A 16,615-nucleotide genomic window follows, 5' to 3' on the forward strand; every position below is an offset into this window, starting at 1 on the left:
ACCTGACACTGTGGGCTTTCTGAGGTGACAGAATAGGAAGTAAGCACCACCACTGATGTGCTGTTCTTACTGAAAATGTCTGACTTGAGTATAATCAAGCCTGCAGACCTGACTTTCAGTTTAAAAGAAATATAGGTATACAGGAACAAATTAAACAAAACTTTCAGGAGACAATCAGACATAATCAGAATGTGTGATATCCTACAAGCCTATACTCTTAAAGAGACTACATCTACATACATGAATTGAGATTGGATAGGTTAAAAAAAAAATCACAGCTATAAGAAACATTGTTTGGACAACTGGGGAAATGCAACAATGGTCTGGATATTTATTAAAATTTTCTGGGTGTGATACTTTTATAAGCAAAGTGTATGCACACATAGTAAAGCAAATACATCAAAATAACTAATATTTAGATAGAATACATTATATAGATATACATTATACCATTCTTTGAATTTTTCTGTAACTTTCAAGATTTTCGTAAGTTGGGGCTGGGAATGTCAAAATATACCTACATAATGGAGAACTTGTATTCTTAAAGAGTAGGCCTCATGGCTTGTCTTCTTCACAAGGGAAACAGAGGTGCAGGGGCTTTGTCTCATTAAATGGGTGACTCGTGGTATTGTGAACACACTACCCAGAGTTCTCTGCCCCAACCAACCTACCAACACTTAAACCAACTTTTTCAATGAAGATGCTGCTTCCAAACCAACAGTTTAGATGAAATATCTTACTGCCAAAAACAGCCATATGAAGCAGTTTACACTGTCAGCCAGCCTCTTCTATTATCCCGTTCCTCCAAAACAATCACTCCCTTCTAGGTATCTTTATTCTAGGCACTGCTTTATTCTTGCTCTATCTTAGCTCTTGACTCTGAGGGGTCTACTTCTGAAGTTTTTTTTTAACTATTTAACTGCTGATTTTCACCTTTGTAATTCATTATTGCTAACTTTCAATGGCTTCTTTCAGAAACGAGCATTCTTTCAAATATTCAACTTAAAATGAAAACTAACTGGTGCAGACCTAGATTTGGGTATGCTCTGCTCCCCAATAACAGAGAAAAATTACTGAGACAGAAGATAAGCATGTTCTTTATTGCATGCTGTGGGTATCACAGTATGCGTTTTGCAAAGCTACAGAGCTAGCCTTCCATTTAAGAGAAATGCTAATACAGGCAGTTCCTAATTTATGAGCGGACTGTAGTACAAATATTAGTTTGTAACACTATTATTAGAAACTTGAGGAGGCACTTCTCCACAGAAATAGTTTTAAAAGGAAGCAGTATTACCAGGATAGTGGACAAAGAACCAAGATAGCTCAGGCAGTGCTGAATTATGATGAATTTTAAACAGTATTTCCTTTTGATAATTAAGATACTAAGTTATTTCAGTGGAGAAAGGTGAGAATGTTGGTCATTCCCAGCAGCAAACTAGAGGTAAGTCATTGGGGCAACTGTTCATACACAAAGGGTGTTTGTAAACTGAGGGTTTACAAGTTGAGGGTTGTCTATGTTTCAAGGTGCCATGTTCCCTGAAATCTATACAGGATTTTATATAGGAGAATCTTATAACCAGGAAAATAAATGGATCCATATTAATGGTCACAGTTAAGATACCACAATTTGTCAAGGGCTCTGTTGCTCAGACTCCCTTGGGATCTCTCCTATTCAAGATCTTTTAATTAGGGAAACTGCAGAAATCCCTTTTGGAGTAAAGGTTCTAAACCCCAGGATTCATTTGGTGCCTTTATATCTAGTTGTTATTGAGCCACAAAGTAACACACTCTTTGGGTAATAAATTCGAAGTTAATTGTGCATATTCGAAAAGAGGAGTTTTGATTTTAGCCTTCATACTTGAAAATCATAAAAAGGATATAAAGATATTATGCTCTGTATCTCTCCCATCTACATTTAGTATAAAATTGAGTCTATCTTCTCAACAGATGATGGTCACATAATCGATGATTAATTAGACAACTTACTTAAATGATACAATTTTTCTTATTAGGGGCAATCTGGCATCATCTATTAAGATCTTAAATGCATGAACCATTTGAATCAGTAAGTCCACTGCAGGGATGTATCCCATATACACAATCGCACAAAAATATTAGGGCATAGATCTATACTGCAACATCGTTTTCAATTACAAAGCTCTGGAAACTTCCTAAATGTTCTTCAACAGAGGACTGGTTAAATACATGATTGTACATCCATTCAGTGGACTATTATCTATCCAACTCTTAAAAGAAGGTATGTGTGGAGATCTTTACAAGAGGTAGATTTACACATGTAAAACTGTATATGTTCTATTACTAAGTAGAAAATGCAGGTTACAGAATAATATACACTGTGATCCTACTTTGTAATTATTTCCGTACGGTTGATTCTTTGTGAACATATTATAATAAAAAACCAACTAAGACTGTATAAGCAATCTTCTTACAAAATTACTAACAAATATGACATACATCAGACCTTACTAGAACTGACTTACATTTAATATCCGCATACATATGGCTGATGGTAAATCTATCTTTGCCTTCAGGCGCCCAAGCAATTCTTTCTGCCATAAGGTATAGAGCTCCATCCTGCTTCTTTTGTCGCACCTTCTTTACAATCAGCAAAACTTCTTCAGATGAAGTTGCCATGATGGCTAAAAGGTGCTAAAAGAGACAAAAAGATTTCACATCTCTATCAGGGTTGGATTTGCTTACTTCTACGAGTTCCTTCCAAATCTAAAATTAATAATATGGAGGAAAAAAATCCTCTCTTCCTTTATTCAAATTTGAAGATAAAGCCGTGTGGTATTATTCCTTTAAAATCAATTTTCATTTTGCTCACATCACAGGTGTAAATTTATACATCATAATTTATAACATTTGGCAGTTTTCAAACCATTTCTACATATGCTAATCAGAGTATTTTTCAATTTTCTGTTTCCCTCAGTTATAGTCTTAAATCCTAAAATGTATGATTTGACTACAAATATGGGGTCTTTAATCTACATTTAGAATTGCTGAACTTTAAAATTACACAGCACCCTACTGGATATTTAGTTCAAATTTGTTTTAACTGAAAAACCTAAGGGTCACTGGGTTTGTGTGACCTTCCTAGAACCACTCCCAGAGCTAAAACCTGGTCTAAGTTTCTTCCTGTGTGCTTAAAAATAAAACTGAAAGAATTTAAGACCTAACAGTTCAGATGCTATTTCCCCCATCTTTTAACAATCAAATGTCTTCAACTGCTCTCCATGTCTTGGCCGAAGATTCATTTCTACATGGCTAATCTGTTACCTAGGAAACAGCCTGGAGCTGCCCTCCACTTCTCCCAATCCTGGGAATCTTAGCTGCCCAACCCAAATCCTAGAGCCTTTTGTGTGGCTACCTGGAATATGAGGCTGAAAAGGAATTTGAGGTTGTCTGGGCTCAATAGGGAAGATGCCATGATTGATAAAGTCTGGCATGGGCCAGGATGGGGAAAGTGGTAGCACAAATGCCACATATCTGCCATTTCTGATTAAGCTATAACTTCAGTTTTTAGTCCTAAAGGAATGATTTAAAATAGAATTTAAAAACATTTACTTCTTCAGGAATAAAGTATAATTTCTGAGAAGTTAGCATATCTAGATGTCATATGACTCAAATGTGCCAAGCAAAACAAGTGGAGTTTTAATGTAATATTTCTTATTCACTGAGGCAGTGATTTAGAAATCAAAGAAACAAGTGAAAAAAAAAAAAAGTGAAAATTCAATTTCTCTGAAGTTGATTCTGAGTTTTAAGTAGCTAGATCTTCCCTTTCATAGGTTTCCTTGTAGGCTATTCCTCCACAAGAATGGAAATCAAAAAGGGTCAGTGTGAATACATTTATTCAATAATTCTGTAAAGAGCCAAGAAGTCTGGGGATTATCCAAAGATGTATGTCTGCCAGTAGTGATTTCTGCTTTCAGAGAGCTTCCATTCTAGTGAGCAAGATTGGGCTGTGCGCGCGCGTGCACGTTAGTGAATACAAATTAAAATGTGTGAAGTCCCCAAATGGAGACAAAACGTAGAGGTGATTAATTTCTTCACATGAGAGGCTCTGTCAAAGATCTGTCATAAATATCTTAGGGCAGTTAAAAAAATTCAGGTATAATTAACGAAACAACAAAATACACAGGTCTTAGGTGTTCTGTTTGATGTGTTCTGACAACTGTATATACCTGTGTACCATCACCCAGAACAAGAGAGAGAACATTTCCACCACCCTCTCCCACCCCCCAAATTCCTTCATGTTCCTTTCTAGTCAATTCTCTTCCTCCTACCCTCCAGCAACTGTTTTCTGATTTCTATCATCACAGATTAATTTTGGGCTGTTCTAGGATTTGATATAAATAGAATCATACAGTATGTACTCTTTTGTCTCTGGCTTTTTGCTTAACAGTTTTTGAAATTCACCGTATCACATATCAGTAGCTTATTCTTTTTTATACATGCTAGTTACGAACTGGGTCTTGAAAGAGAATTTTGAGAGAAAAGGAAATAGGCATTACAGGGAAAACGGATGGCTTGGGGCAAATGCTTGAAACTGCAGGAATGTTAAGTAGCCTGCTCTGGATGAAGCACAAAGTTGACGATGGGGACGGGGACCAGTGAGGTATGAAGGCAGTTAGTGGACTTAAGATGGAGGCAGATAGTGGAGAATGTCCCACTATGTGGTAAACATCAAATAATCTCTAAAGACTTTTCCACAGGGGAGTGATTTATAATATAGGAAATTAATGTGTGGCAATATGAAAGAGTCTGAAGAAAGGGACCAGAAAGGGCCTGACCTAGGTTAGTGACAGTGAGAATGGAGAGAGAAGGACAAGGAGTAGGGCTGAGGAAGCAGGATGAATAGGTATTTTAAATGCTGCAGGAGGTGTCACAGCTGCTTGCTATCTCCCACTTCTAAGCCTTACTGTCATGAATACAGTGATGCCATTTACAGAAACAGAAGGAAAAACAGGTTTGAAAGTGAAGACAAGGAATTTAGTTCTGAACACGATGAGTGTGAAGTGCTGTTGAGTCATGCAGGTGGAGATAGTCTGTATTGTGTGGGCATTTGGAAATGTTGGGACAGAGCCTAGTAAGTTCAATAACAAAAAGGGATTAAAAAATTTCCATAACCCCACAACCTTAACTTTAATTTTCTTAATTTTAAATTATGCTTATTTTTCCTGTATCCACCTTACAAACGTAATCATGACCTTACAAATGTAATCATGAAATACAGCCAAGTTAACTATCTTGTTTTTCACTCACCACTGAAAACATTTCCGCATGCCATTTTACAATCTCGTTTTGATATCCATGTATCATATATGATAAATGGTCAAAATTCTTCATATATTACCATCTTTTAACTCATTTGATGTCCTTGTAAGATTCTGATTAGAGGGTTGCTTAAAAAGTCTAAAAATCACTGTTTTAAAAGACTACTTAATGACATGAAAATGATACACTGTTAGGTGATCAAAGGAAGCAAAAAAAAAAAAAAAAAAAACCCATGGAGTTTGGCTTCATATTCTTAAATTTAAAAAAAACCCTAAGATATACTGAATACTTATGTGTCAGGCATTGGACTAAACTCTTGGTAGGCATTATCTCATTCAGTCCCCAGTTAACAATCCTGAGGTAGGTTCTATTATTAGTTCCATTCTGCAGATACAGGAAACTGGGTCTGAGAGATCAAGATGCTTTCCCAAAGCATCAAGAAGTAGAACTGGGTTTGAATGTGGGTCAGTCTGACCTTGGAGTTCCATTATGCTGTTTTGCAAATATGTATGAGAGGAACATATACCCAATTTAATAGTGATTACCTGTGGTGATAGGATTACAGATGATTTGAATGATCTTTTTGTTTTCTGGATTATCTACAATAAATGCGTGTTTTGTAATGAGAAAAGCAGTTATTAAAAATGTTTTTCCAAGAGTTTATTCTCTATTAAACCACATTTATAAGTTAACATGGGAAAGTGTCAGGGGTGTTAGTGTGGGTAAAAATTAAAATATTTGTTATTTTCAATTTCTAGAATATGTGTATTATTTTTACTTAGTGTTAAAACTTTATAAATAAAAACTTATGCCTATGAATAATTAAATTTCAGTATTTTCTAATATTCATTATATCAAATATATACCTATTAAAAGTTTTGAGAAAGCCTGTCTGTACTATGTAATGCATACCATACAACCCATATATCAGGAAACATGAATTAAAATCTGAGATAGATGGGAGAGGGTGTGTGGAGGGGGATAAGCAGATAATTACAAGACAGCTCTAAGTATGTACATATATGGAGGACAGACAGTGAGCAAGGACAGCTGATAAAGTAAGCCCTCAACTAACTGAGCTTACGGGAACAAATAAAAAGTATTAGGTTTGGAAAAGAACAAAAAATTTCTGAAATGGAAAGGTAAGGAAGAAAGATGAATGAAGGTGGGGAAACTGTAAAGTGGAGAATAAATTAGATTTAAATGGCTACTTTAAATCAGTTGGGAAAAACACATCCTCTTATGTAACTTATGTAAAACCATTCATATTAAAATCCACTTAGGGGGAGCTTTAAAAATATATCAGAGATAAGTTACTGAACACTGTGAATTACAAGTCAATGGTCTCACAGCTAACTTGCTTGGCAAACTTCCCTGGTCATCTGTAGCACTTCTGCTAATTGTACAAGGAACAGTTTTAGGAAGTTCAATAGAACAGTGGGGGCAATCCTGTATCGACTTCTGTGACTTTTAGACTTTTTTTGACAGTGGTTCCTTGAGTGGCAAAAACTTCTTTCTAGTAGATCTCTGTAAGAGCCACAAAATACTTTTTTTACAAAATATATCTGTGCAGTTACATTTAAACAAAGTGGCTTGAAGTAGATCTAGCTTTACTTGGAAGATTATTTACTTCATGAAATAATCTGCCACAAGACTTCTTTAAATAGCAAGATCCTCCAGTAAACTTATTAATTCATTTGCAGTTAAATATCTTCTTGCCTGAAGCTAAATGTACATACATGCCTTGCTCTGAGCCTCTGCACATTCTCCTCCTTTCCTATTAACTGGCTTTTACTCACTTTTTCAGTCTACTCTAAGCTTCAAAGTTACCAGGCAAGGTCTCCTATCTTCTCTTTACAGCACTTACCACTATGGTAATACATTTTTAAAGTAATTCTTTTAATGCCTGTCTACCCCGATAGACTGCAAGCTTCACTGAGAAGGGCAGAGGCTGCATGTGTTGTGTTCCTTGCAATACAGCACGCAGCAGCATGCTCTGGCCTATAGGAAGAGTTCAATAAATATCTGCGACATCTATTTAAGATCTCTGTTTTTAAAGGAATATAATCTTGGTGAGACCCAACAAGAAATCTTTGCACATACATCCTCAGCTAAACTCCTGGAAGCCCTGAAGTTCTCTATCAGAGTACCATTCCTCACAGATTCCAGTAACTGTCTTGTAAATAAATAAGGATAGGAAAAATTTGAAAATATTCAGGAGAAATCTTTCAATTTCCATTTTCTACATCCCGTATCTCTGCATTTCCATTACTTATATCCCCTTCCCCAATGTGCAGAAATAAATGGGGCAGAAAAAAAGGCAACAAGTGAAATAGAAACTCTATCACCCTCTAAAAGGAGGATTATTATTAGAGGACTTCTGTGTCTGCCAGCGAACAAAATGGAGATTTGGAATGCTGCTTGCCATCAGGCAATCCAAAAAAATTTTAACAATTCAGCACCAGAGGGAATAAGACCTTGAAAGTAGATAAAGAATGACCAGATATTGTTTTAAGGATAGTTACATACACAAGGAAGATGTTAAGGGGAATAACTGAGGTAGCAATTTTTAGATTAAGCACTTTTTCTTTTTACAGCAGTGCAGGGAGAGGCAGGAGGAGGAAAACGCCCCAGAGACGCAAGACAGAGAGAAATACATGCTCACATTCACTAATAAATACTGCATGCTAACAAGAGTACAATACCAAAATTGAAAGAGCAATCAGTTGGTAATCAAAGTGGAGAAAGGAGGGACTATTGGATGCCTGACACCGCCACCTTGAAGACAGGAAAGACAGAAAAGAGTAAGGGACAAAGACACCTCAACCAGCAGTATCCATAAAGTAGAAATAGTGATCAAAATGCTAGGAAAGCACAAAGTACACCAGACGTTCCGATGGTAAGGAAAAATCAGCAGCACAGGAAAGTAGGGCTAAAAGGTGTAAAGACAGACCAGCAGGGAGACAACATTAAGCCTTGAGGGCAGTACATACAGGAAGCAGCCACAACTGACAGGAGCTGAGCACTTGGTTCTTTATATTTAACTGAGTCTTCTCTCTTTGCACCAACCTTCTTAATATTTTTAAAGAGCTCTCTTTGCATTTGTGTGGGTTATTATTATTATTTTCTTGCATTAGCACTAGCATGTGTATTTAATAATACCTAGGAGAGACTCAAATCTATCAATGTGCTGCACTGTGAAGTGTCAGCTGAGTGAGAGTAGCAGCAGGTTTAATTGCCCCAAATTATCTTTCCCTCCTTTCCAAATGAGGGATTTAGGTCTGCTAAAAGGTACAAAGTTCTTTCCAGAGGCTAGTCCTTTTGTGAGCCGTAAGCCTGATACTAGAGGTTATCTTCCCCTCTGTTGTGACATCTCAATCTCATTTGTTCTAGTTGTGACTTTTACAAAGGGTCAAAGGGTTGGCAACTTGGCTTAGTTACCAAAGCTCAATTCAGTGGTTTTCAAACTGTTTCAAGAGGGAAGGCTGAGTGGGTGGGCTGGGCACTCTCAAATTCAATTCTACCAGAGCATGCTGCTTTATATACTGGGGTTCCCGTTCATGGGGACAAACTGTTCCACTCATCTATGGAGTCAAATACTTAACGCAAGGTATATTTTAAACCACTTGTTTTCTGTGTTTTAAAAACTGGGTCTTCTGATAGACAAAAGGCTAGGTCTTTTATCTTTCTTCTCCTCTCCCCCAGTTTTACACCCCTGAAACGGGCGTTTAAGAGTCAACCTAATACACCCCCTTAATCAATTTAGCCTGAGAACGTTGGGGAATTTCTAAAATGATTATATACTTCTATGTGTTGGCTGTCTATCTTAAAGATGATCAGATTGGCTACGGACCAAAACCTGGTGTGTGTGTGGTGAACTGGCACATGTGTTAAGAAGGTTTTAAGAGTGGCAGGATTGACAGGTGAAGCAAAAGGTGTGCGGACACTAAGGTGAAAGCTTTTCCCTTACAGAAACCGAAACACTCAACAGCACATTTTCTAACATTTTCTCTCTCCCCCGCCAGAGAGAGGCCTCCACGTCCTTCATTCTCAGAAGCCAAGTCTGATCTCAGCTTTGGGTAAATCTTTGAGTCCCTGCTCCCAGTAGAGGGGTAGGCTTCCCACAAGCAAGTAGATTAGGGGTCGCCTCTTCCCCCTTCAAGATAATAAAGAGCTACCGTGACGGCAGGCCTGAAAGCTGTGGCGATGGCAACAGAGACACAGGAAAAAGGGGCAGATTCCGCGCCGTCCCGCGGCCCCCAGGCCTGTCAGCTCCTCACCCACCCACCCATCCCTGTTCTTCGGTTTAAACTTACCAGGTGGGAGCTACGACCCTGGGCAGGGAGTAAGTAACCGGGCTGGATCGAGTTCCGCTGCGCTTCTCAAAGACGCTGCCGGGAAGGGGCAGAAACCCAGTAGCCACCGCCGTCGCCGCCGCCTCTGTTACTGGGGGGTCTCGCCTCCATCGCTGGCTGCGAGAACTCTGAGGGCACGTGACCGGAAGTACTAAGGCGGGTCTGCGAGGCACGTGACCCCAGAGAGCGGCCGCCATGACACCTTCCGCTAGTTACCTCCCTCCCCCGCTGGTGCCCGCCTGTTTCATTTCCTCTTGCCAGCTTTAAGTGGTGAGGGCTCCCAGGATCCTGGCTGGCTCACCCCTTTGGCCTAGAACTCCTCCGGTCCCGGTTGGCGTTGCATCTTCGGCCAGCAATGGCCAGCTGACTGCAGGCCGCAGAGAGCGTAATTGTGACCGCGGCCTGAGGGGGAGGGACCACGCTCAAGCAGGGGCGTAGCCCATCACGTGATGAGGAAATGCCGTTAACAGCGTATTCCCAGCGTCCCCGACGCTCTGGGATGACGTAAGCCGTGAGAGGCGGGGCGGGAGGGGAAACTGAAGCTCCGGTGTGGCTCACGGTGCGTGGTGAGTGTCCCGGCTGTCCAGCTGGGAGAGAGTATGTGCTCCGCTGAAAGTTCGGGGCTACTGGCCTGGAGATGGTGGAGCAGGGATGAGACCTACGGGCTGCTGGTCTGTGAGCCTGACTTTGAAAACTTGATTACTGAGGCTCCTCTCCTTAAGAGATCTGAATACACTATTAAAGTTGCTGCTGTTAAAAAGTTAGGCAGGGAGCTTATGGGCAGGAACTGTCCCCAGTAGTGCATGCAAGGCATGTTGAATGCATGAATGAGCGAGTCGCCATTTCTCTGTCTGAGGTGGAGAGTTGTTCTCTATTACTTCTTGGGTGGAAAGAGCCCATTATAGAAATGAGGAAATCTACTTCCCTTTCGCATAGTATCTTTAATTGTTGCTCTCTGCCTTCTCTCTTTCGCTTCCTCTTCTTCCACGCACCCGGTGGGGAAAAGAGCGTGATTTGCATTGGATGTTCGAGCAGCAAACACTGGTCCATTAAAAGTAAAATGAGTATTAGGGCGATGAGAAAAGCCTTTTCTTGATCCTACTACTCATTTATGTTACCATCAAGTAATGCTGGGAAATGGAAAGATGACTAGATTTGGACTCAGAATTAGTGGATTCTAGTCTCAGCTCTACTTCTTATAAGCTCTGTGACCTTGGGCAAGCCAACTCTTCAGAAAGTTTTTTTCGTTGACTTTAGTGAGCATTTATGGCCACCTTCTATTTGTTTAGTGTTTTGCTAGGCTCGAGGTGTGTCAGACTTAACGGAAGTAGTAGTTTACTCGGCATTGCAGGAAGATAGGGTTATATTACATGGAGGAAGATTCAAGGATGTATTAAATCATGGAGCCACAGAAAGTTCATAGAATGAAAGAGGAATAAGAGATAGCTCTGTATAGCTGTAGAATAGGACAGAGGATATGGTGGAGATGAAGATGGAAAAAGAAATAAGGATAAGATCATAGATTATGTCAGGGTAAGTATTGTAAGTTTGTACAGAATTTCTTATTGTTAAGAAAGTACTTTAAAAAAGATCTTACCAGGAAAATTTCAAGCATAGACAGCAGTGGTATAACATAATGAACTTTCATGTACACCTAACGCAACTTTAACAATTATCAACATTCTGTCCTTGTTTGAATAGTTTTTTCAAATTTCTAGGTACTTTATACATCCATTGTCATATTTGGTTAATAGCAGCTTTCAATTTGAGCTTAATTCTACTGTATCTGGGTACTGGCTAGAAAGATTATACTCATTCTATATGAAAAATTCTTTGGGTTTTATTTAACTGCTTGCTCTGTTGAATCAAATGTGTGAGGAGGCTACTTTAAAAACACATCTGATGCTATTTTAGGAGATAGTATAGAAATGTGTTCAGATCAAGAAAGTTAGTGCTTCAGCTCTATTCTGTGTATCCAGCTACATAAGGAGTTTTATGTTCAGTTCTAGACACATTTTCAGGCAGACTAAAGTGTCTGAGTAGAAGGCTGACCAGAACAGAGAGGAATCTGTAAAGTGTCATGTCATGTTAAAGAACTTACAACAGTTTTCAAATACCAAACGACTGTTTTGGATGGAGTAAACATATTCCCTTAAACTGTAGAAGCCACAATTAGGAATAATTAATAAAAGCTACAAGTCATCAGGTTTCAGCACCACAGTAAAAAAAGGGTCATATAACAGTGAGAGCTGTGGAGGAGTGGAATGGGCAGCTTTGTGAGATGGAACACTTCCTTTCCCTCCCTGCAAATGTTCAGGGATCAAGGGTAAGACTAATTCCTGAATTGCATGATTGTGTGCACTGAGTTACCTTTGAGTCTTCCATTTTGAGAATTCTGGGAAATGGGACTTCTGGGCCTGAAAGGCTAGGCAGATTTTGGATAAGGAGACCTGGAGGGAACTGGAGTCATTTCAGAGAGAACAAGCGCAAAGAAAAGTATAAATTTGGAGTTGGCTTAACAGCAGCTTCTCTTGAGAACTGACATTGTGCTGTTCTTTTTCCATTCTCATCTCCATTAAGTCTTTTTCAGAAAAATAGAAACTTACTAGGTTTTTTTACCCCATTAGATCATAAATTCCAGATTATTCTCTCTTCACTGAGATCAAGGGCAAATGGCCTATCCATCTCAGAGTTTGTTTTAAGATTATGAGTGGAAGAGACAGCCACTGTGGTCTCAATGTTATTCGTTTCTATCTTCTTTAGGATCTTGTATGGTAATTGTATCTTCTTTTTCCTGTATCTTCAGTCCCTCTCATTCTAAAGACTTCTTTTAGCTACTGCCTACAAATCTGTTTATTGAGTCTCCCTTGCTCACAAGATCAAGAGAGGTTTTCTCCTTTTCCACCAGATTTCTTGAGTAAGTGAAGAGACATCTTTACTTCCTCACTATGCAACCCTTATCTCAAATCTTTGTTTTCTGGTGTCTGCCCACAGCACTTCACAGAAATTATGTGACCTCCCAACACTAAATCCTTCAGTGCCTTTCTGTTGCCTACTGAATTAAAAAAATTTTTTTTTGCCGAATTAAAATTTGGGTTCCTTGGTTTGAGATTCAGAGTGCTTTGTAACTTGTGCCTGAGTTACTATCCCAGCTTTAGTTTTCATTATTCCATGGCTTGTGTCCTGTGTTTCAACCAAGGACTAAACTTGTATTCTCCAAATATATCCACTGTATCTTTGCTTATTGCTGCCCTACCTGCTGTCCTTTCCCTTTTCCTTCCGATAAAAGCCTACTCAGGTCCAGGGCTACTTCACTACCACTTTCTGTGGTTACTTAATTTTTTTTTTAATTAACTAACTTTTTTAGTGGTGGGAGGTGATTAGATTTATTTATTAATTTTTTTTTTAATGGGGGCACTGGGGATTGAACTCAGGATCTTGTGCATGATAAGCTCTACCACTTGAGCTGTACCCTCCCCCCAGTTCTGTGGTTACTTTAAACTCAACGTGATTTGTCTGTCCTCTAAGTTCCAATGTATTACTTTGCTTATGTTTCCCTTATGAGGGCTCTGGGTGTGTGTGTGTGTGTGTGTGATTTGTCTTTTTCTCCCCATATGATTATAAAGTGACTGATTTCTGGAATTACTTGATTTGTCTTGTTTGCACCACTGTGCCTCATATTCTGCTAGAAGCAGTCAACTTAGAGAAAGTCAAACAATATAACAGGTTAGAGTTTATTCAGGGTCTTGCTGAGAACTGTAACCTGGGAGATAGTCATTCAGTTAGCTCTGAGGAAACTGCTCTGAAGAGGTAGGGGAGAAGACAGTTTATATGAGATTTTTGGCTAGAAAATAAGTGCAGGCAAGCCTACATCTTGGTAAAAGATTATTGCTAATCATAAAGAACAGATATCCAAGTGAATGATTTTAGTATGGGAAGATGCAAGAATCTGGGGAGATTAAACTTCTTCCTGGGATATACATCTAGTCTAGCGAGCTTAAGGGGGCTGCTTGTCCAAAGCAAGCGGTGCCTCATACTGTTGTGTTAATTTCCTCCCAGAGGGCACTGTCGATCAGCAACTGCAGTGGAGTACAACTTAACCCTTGTAGAACTGGATGGTGAGCAACACTGTTTGTCTTAGTAATCCTGATTTTTCTTCATCCACGGTACTTAATAAAATGACAAGTGGAAAGGCTGAGAAGACTTTACTTAAGTTAGGAATTCTCACCTTTTATCCCGCAGCGTCCATTCCACTTCTCCCACTGTTACATAAGTAGAGTGGGATAGGATCGTGGAGGGCCTTGAGAATCTGGATTTTATTCTCTGGGAGTTTTAGAGTCAGGGAATGATATCGTACAAGCTGATGATTGCATATAATATTACCTCTGCATGTTTTCTTTCCACCTGGATGCTAATCACCTCCAGAGTAGGGATCCTTGTCCCTTTCTCATGTTTCCCAATTTTCTCAACCTACACATTAAATACTTGCTGAATGAGTGGTGAGCGTCTTAAATCATATTTTTGCAGGTTTGATTCAGGAGTACTGTGCCTATTACTCAACGGAGTTTGAGCTTTCAGGCTAAATGACCTTTGTGCCTGTGATACCGGAGTCCTACAGCCATGTTCTTGCAGAGTTCGAGTCTCTGGATCCATTACTTTCAGCCCTGAGGCTGGACTCCACTCGTCTAAAGGTGATTTTCTTGATCTTTATGTCAGTTTTATTTTCATATTCATATTTTTGTGTGCTCTCTGTTGCATGCACCCGTGTTGTCTATGTTTTATGGAGTTTTGGGTGTTCTTGCCTGTGCTAGTAATACCTCACATAGGAGTAATATGTTCATAGATTTTCTTGATTTATTTTTTAATCAGTCATTTGAATTCTTCTTTCCCATCCTTGGAGACCATGATATTGATTGCTGAATTTTTTCCTTCTTATCTTGCTGTCTTCTCTCAGAAAGCAGTGTATTTGATTGAAAATAAAATAGATATAAATGAGTATACCCCATTGCATTTTGAGCAGTACAAACCACTGCAGGTATACTAAGTTCATTCCAAGACAAGGAGTCTGAAGTACCCTCTGTTTTAGGGAGCAGGGCTAAAAATTAGCTTTAAACCCAGGAATGACATAGTAAAGAACAGTCTCATAACCAATTCCAAAATAATTGCATTCTTACACTTTTGCTCCCACCCCAAAGCTCCTTTCCAGTCTCTGAGCAAAGGGAGAATGGAAAGTAATAGGCAAAGTAATATGAGCAACAATTGTAAAGGTTGATACCAGTTAGACATTCTTTAGTTGCAAGTTACAGAAAACCTTCTCAATAATGGCTTAAGCAATAAAGGTGTTTATAATTTTGTTGGAGGTTATTGTTTCTGGGTTTAGTGTAGTGGCCAGTGACGTTCCTGAGAACCCAAGCTCTCCATCTTTCTTGTTCTACCATCATTTGTTCATTGGCTATTAGTCTCAGTTGCAAAGTAAGAGTCCTGGCTCCAGTCTTAATGTCTCCATTAGCACCTCAGGCAAAAAAGAGGGGGCCAAGGATAAAGACTTTCTTTTCTTCAGATTCTACCATTTATGTGGAAGGGTAAAGCTTTCTAGGAAACCCCAGCAGACTTAGCCTCATCAGCTGGATTTGAATCACAAGGCTTCCCCACAGTGCAAAAGAAACTGGGTAAATGAAGATGTAGGTTTTCCAGCTTCTATGGTGGGAAGCAACAAGGTCGAAGAGGGTTAGGAATGTCTGTTCGCCGACCAGTCATTTTTGCCACAAGGTTTTGGGCACAGTAGGGCCCCTGTTTTCTCTGGTAGATAGGGGAGGAATCAGCAGGCTGAAGGTGTGGAGAGACATAGTGGTACGATGACCTGCATCTGTGTCCTGCAGGCTCACTTGCTCTCAGAGCTGTGAGTGTTTTGTGCCAGTTATGCAGACTAGAAATGGTATATGGGAGCAGATGATTAAAGTGGCTGCTTTATCCCCTGGAGACTTACTTGATCTTCCTGTGGTCAGCGCTGGAATGACCTAGCCCAATTACACGGAAGATGAATGGGCTAGTAGCTGGCTTTTGCCAAGAGAAAGTTACTCATTTATACAATTGAGCCTATTCAGCCATTTTGAGATTCAGTTAAACATTTAAAATCGACATGTTCTTCCTTCTGTGTCTTTCACTATTCTAGAATGAGAGTGTGAGTACCATGATGTTTGACAAGACAGTGGGTGGGGTAGGAGGAGGAACCTGACACAGATCTTCAGTATTTATTTCTAGTAGATAGTTTATTTGGTTAAGTGACTGTGGCAATCTCACACTTGCCTGTTTCTGTGTTTTTAGTGTACAAGCTTAGCTGTGTCTCGAAAATGGCTAGCCTTGGGCACTTCAGGAGGAGGACTCAATCTCATTCAGAAAGAAGGCTGGAAGCACAGGATTTTCCTTTCACACAGGGTAAGATTAAGGGGTAGCCCTGTCTTATACCATCCGTAGGGAGTATCTTTCATAAACGTGAATTTCTCCATTACAAGTAATCACTTAGAATAAAAGAGTAATGTAAACCTTGAGATTGAAACATAAAACTTTACCCATTTTTGAGGAGCTGCCTAATATTTTACCTTCTGTGCTCTAGGAAGGTGCAATTTCTCAGGTCGCCTGTTGTTTACATGATGATGATTATGTTGCTGTAGCTACCAGGTGAGAAGCTGTGTTAAAACTATTTGATCTTTTCCAAAAGCTTTTTAAGTTGACAAATGTAGTTGTGTGTTTGTTAGGTAGTGTGACCAATCATCCTGATTTGCCTGGACCTGTCTCTGTTTTAGCACTGAAAGTCCCATGTTGTGGGAAACCTCTGAGACCCAAGTAAACTAGGACAGACAGTTGGTCACCCTTGGGTTTGTGGAAAAGGCTAATATGAAGCAACAACATTTCCGTGACCTTAAAAGAGAAAGGTAGCAGAGATAATTTAGAACATCTAAGTT

The 16,615-nt window shown here is 39.4% G+C and overlaps 2 protein-coding genes across 10 annotated transcripts in view; one reads left to right on the plus strand and one right to left on the minus strand.

Annotated features, from left to right (window-relative positions):
- GTF2H1 (general transcription factor IIH subunit 1) overlaps positions 1–10,051 on the minus strand; it is a 31,861-nt gene extending 21,810 nt beyond the window's left edge. The window contains exons 1-2 of the mRNA XM_006195123.3: positions 9,615–10,051; positions 2,502–2,670 (exon numbers count right to left, since the gene is read on the minus strand). Of these exons, the coding sequence (XP_006195185.1) occupies positions 2,502–2,655 (154 nt within the window). The 5' untranslated portion in view covers positions 2,656–2,670; positions 9,615–10,051. The remainder of the gene's footprint in view (positions 1–2,501; positions 2,671–9,614) is intronic.
- The window catches only part of HPS5 (HPS5 biogenesis of lysosomal organelles complex 2 subunit 2), a 40,950-nt gene continuing 34,359 nt past the window's right edge, over positions 10,025–16,615 (plus strand). For 4 of the 9 annotated variants that reach the window (XR_004323268.1, XM_032488897.1, XM_032488903.1 and 1 more), the window contains exons 1-4: positions 10,083–10,219; positions 14,181–14,344; positions 15,978–16,088; positions 16,267–16,331. Coding sequence is in view for 8 of the 9 variants with exons in the window: in XM_032488897.1 (XP_032344788.1) it covers positions 14,237–14,344; positions 15,978–16,088; positions 16,267–16,331 (284 nt within the window). In the remaining variant the exon portion in view is untranslated. Of the gene's footprint in view, positions 10,329–13,712; positions 13,772–14,180; positions 14,345–15,977; positions 16,089–16,266; positions 16,332–16,615 lie in introns of all 9 variants that reach the window. The other 5 variants (XM_032488900.1, XM_032488901.1, XM_032488899.1 and 2 more) reach the window with 5 other exon arrangements.

The sequence above is a fragment of the Camelus ferus genome, chromosome 10, assembly GCF_009834535.1.
Source record: "Camelus ferus isolate YT-003-E chromosome 10, BCGSAC_Cfer_1.0, whole genome shotgun sequence".
Classification (NCBI taxonomy): Eukaryota; Metazoa; Chordata; class Mammalia; order Artiodactyla; family Camelidae; genus Camelus; species Camelus ferus.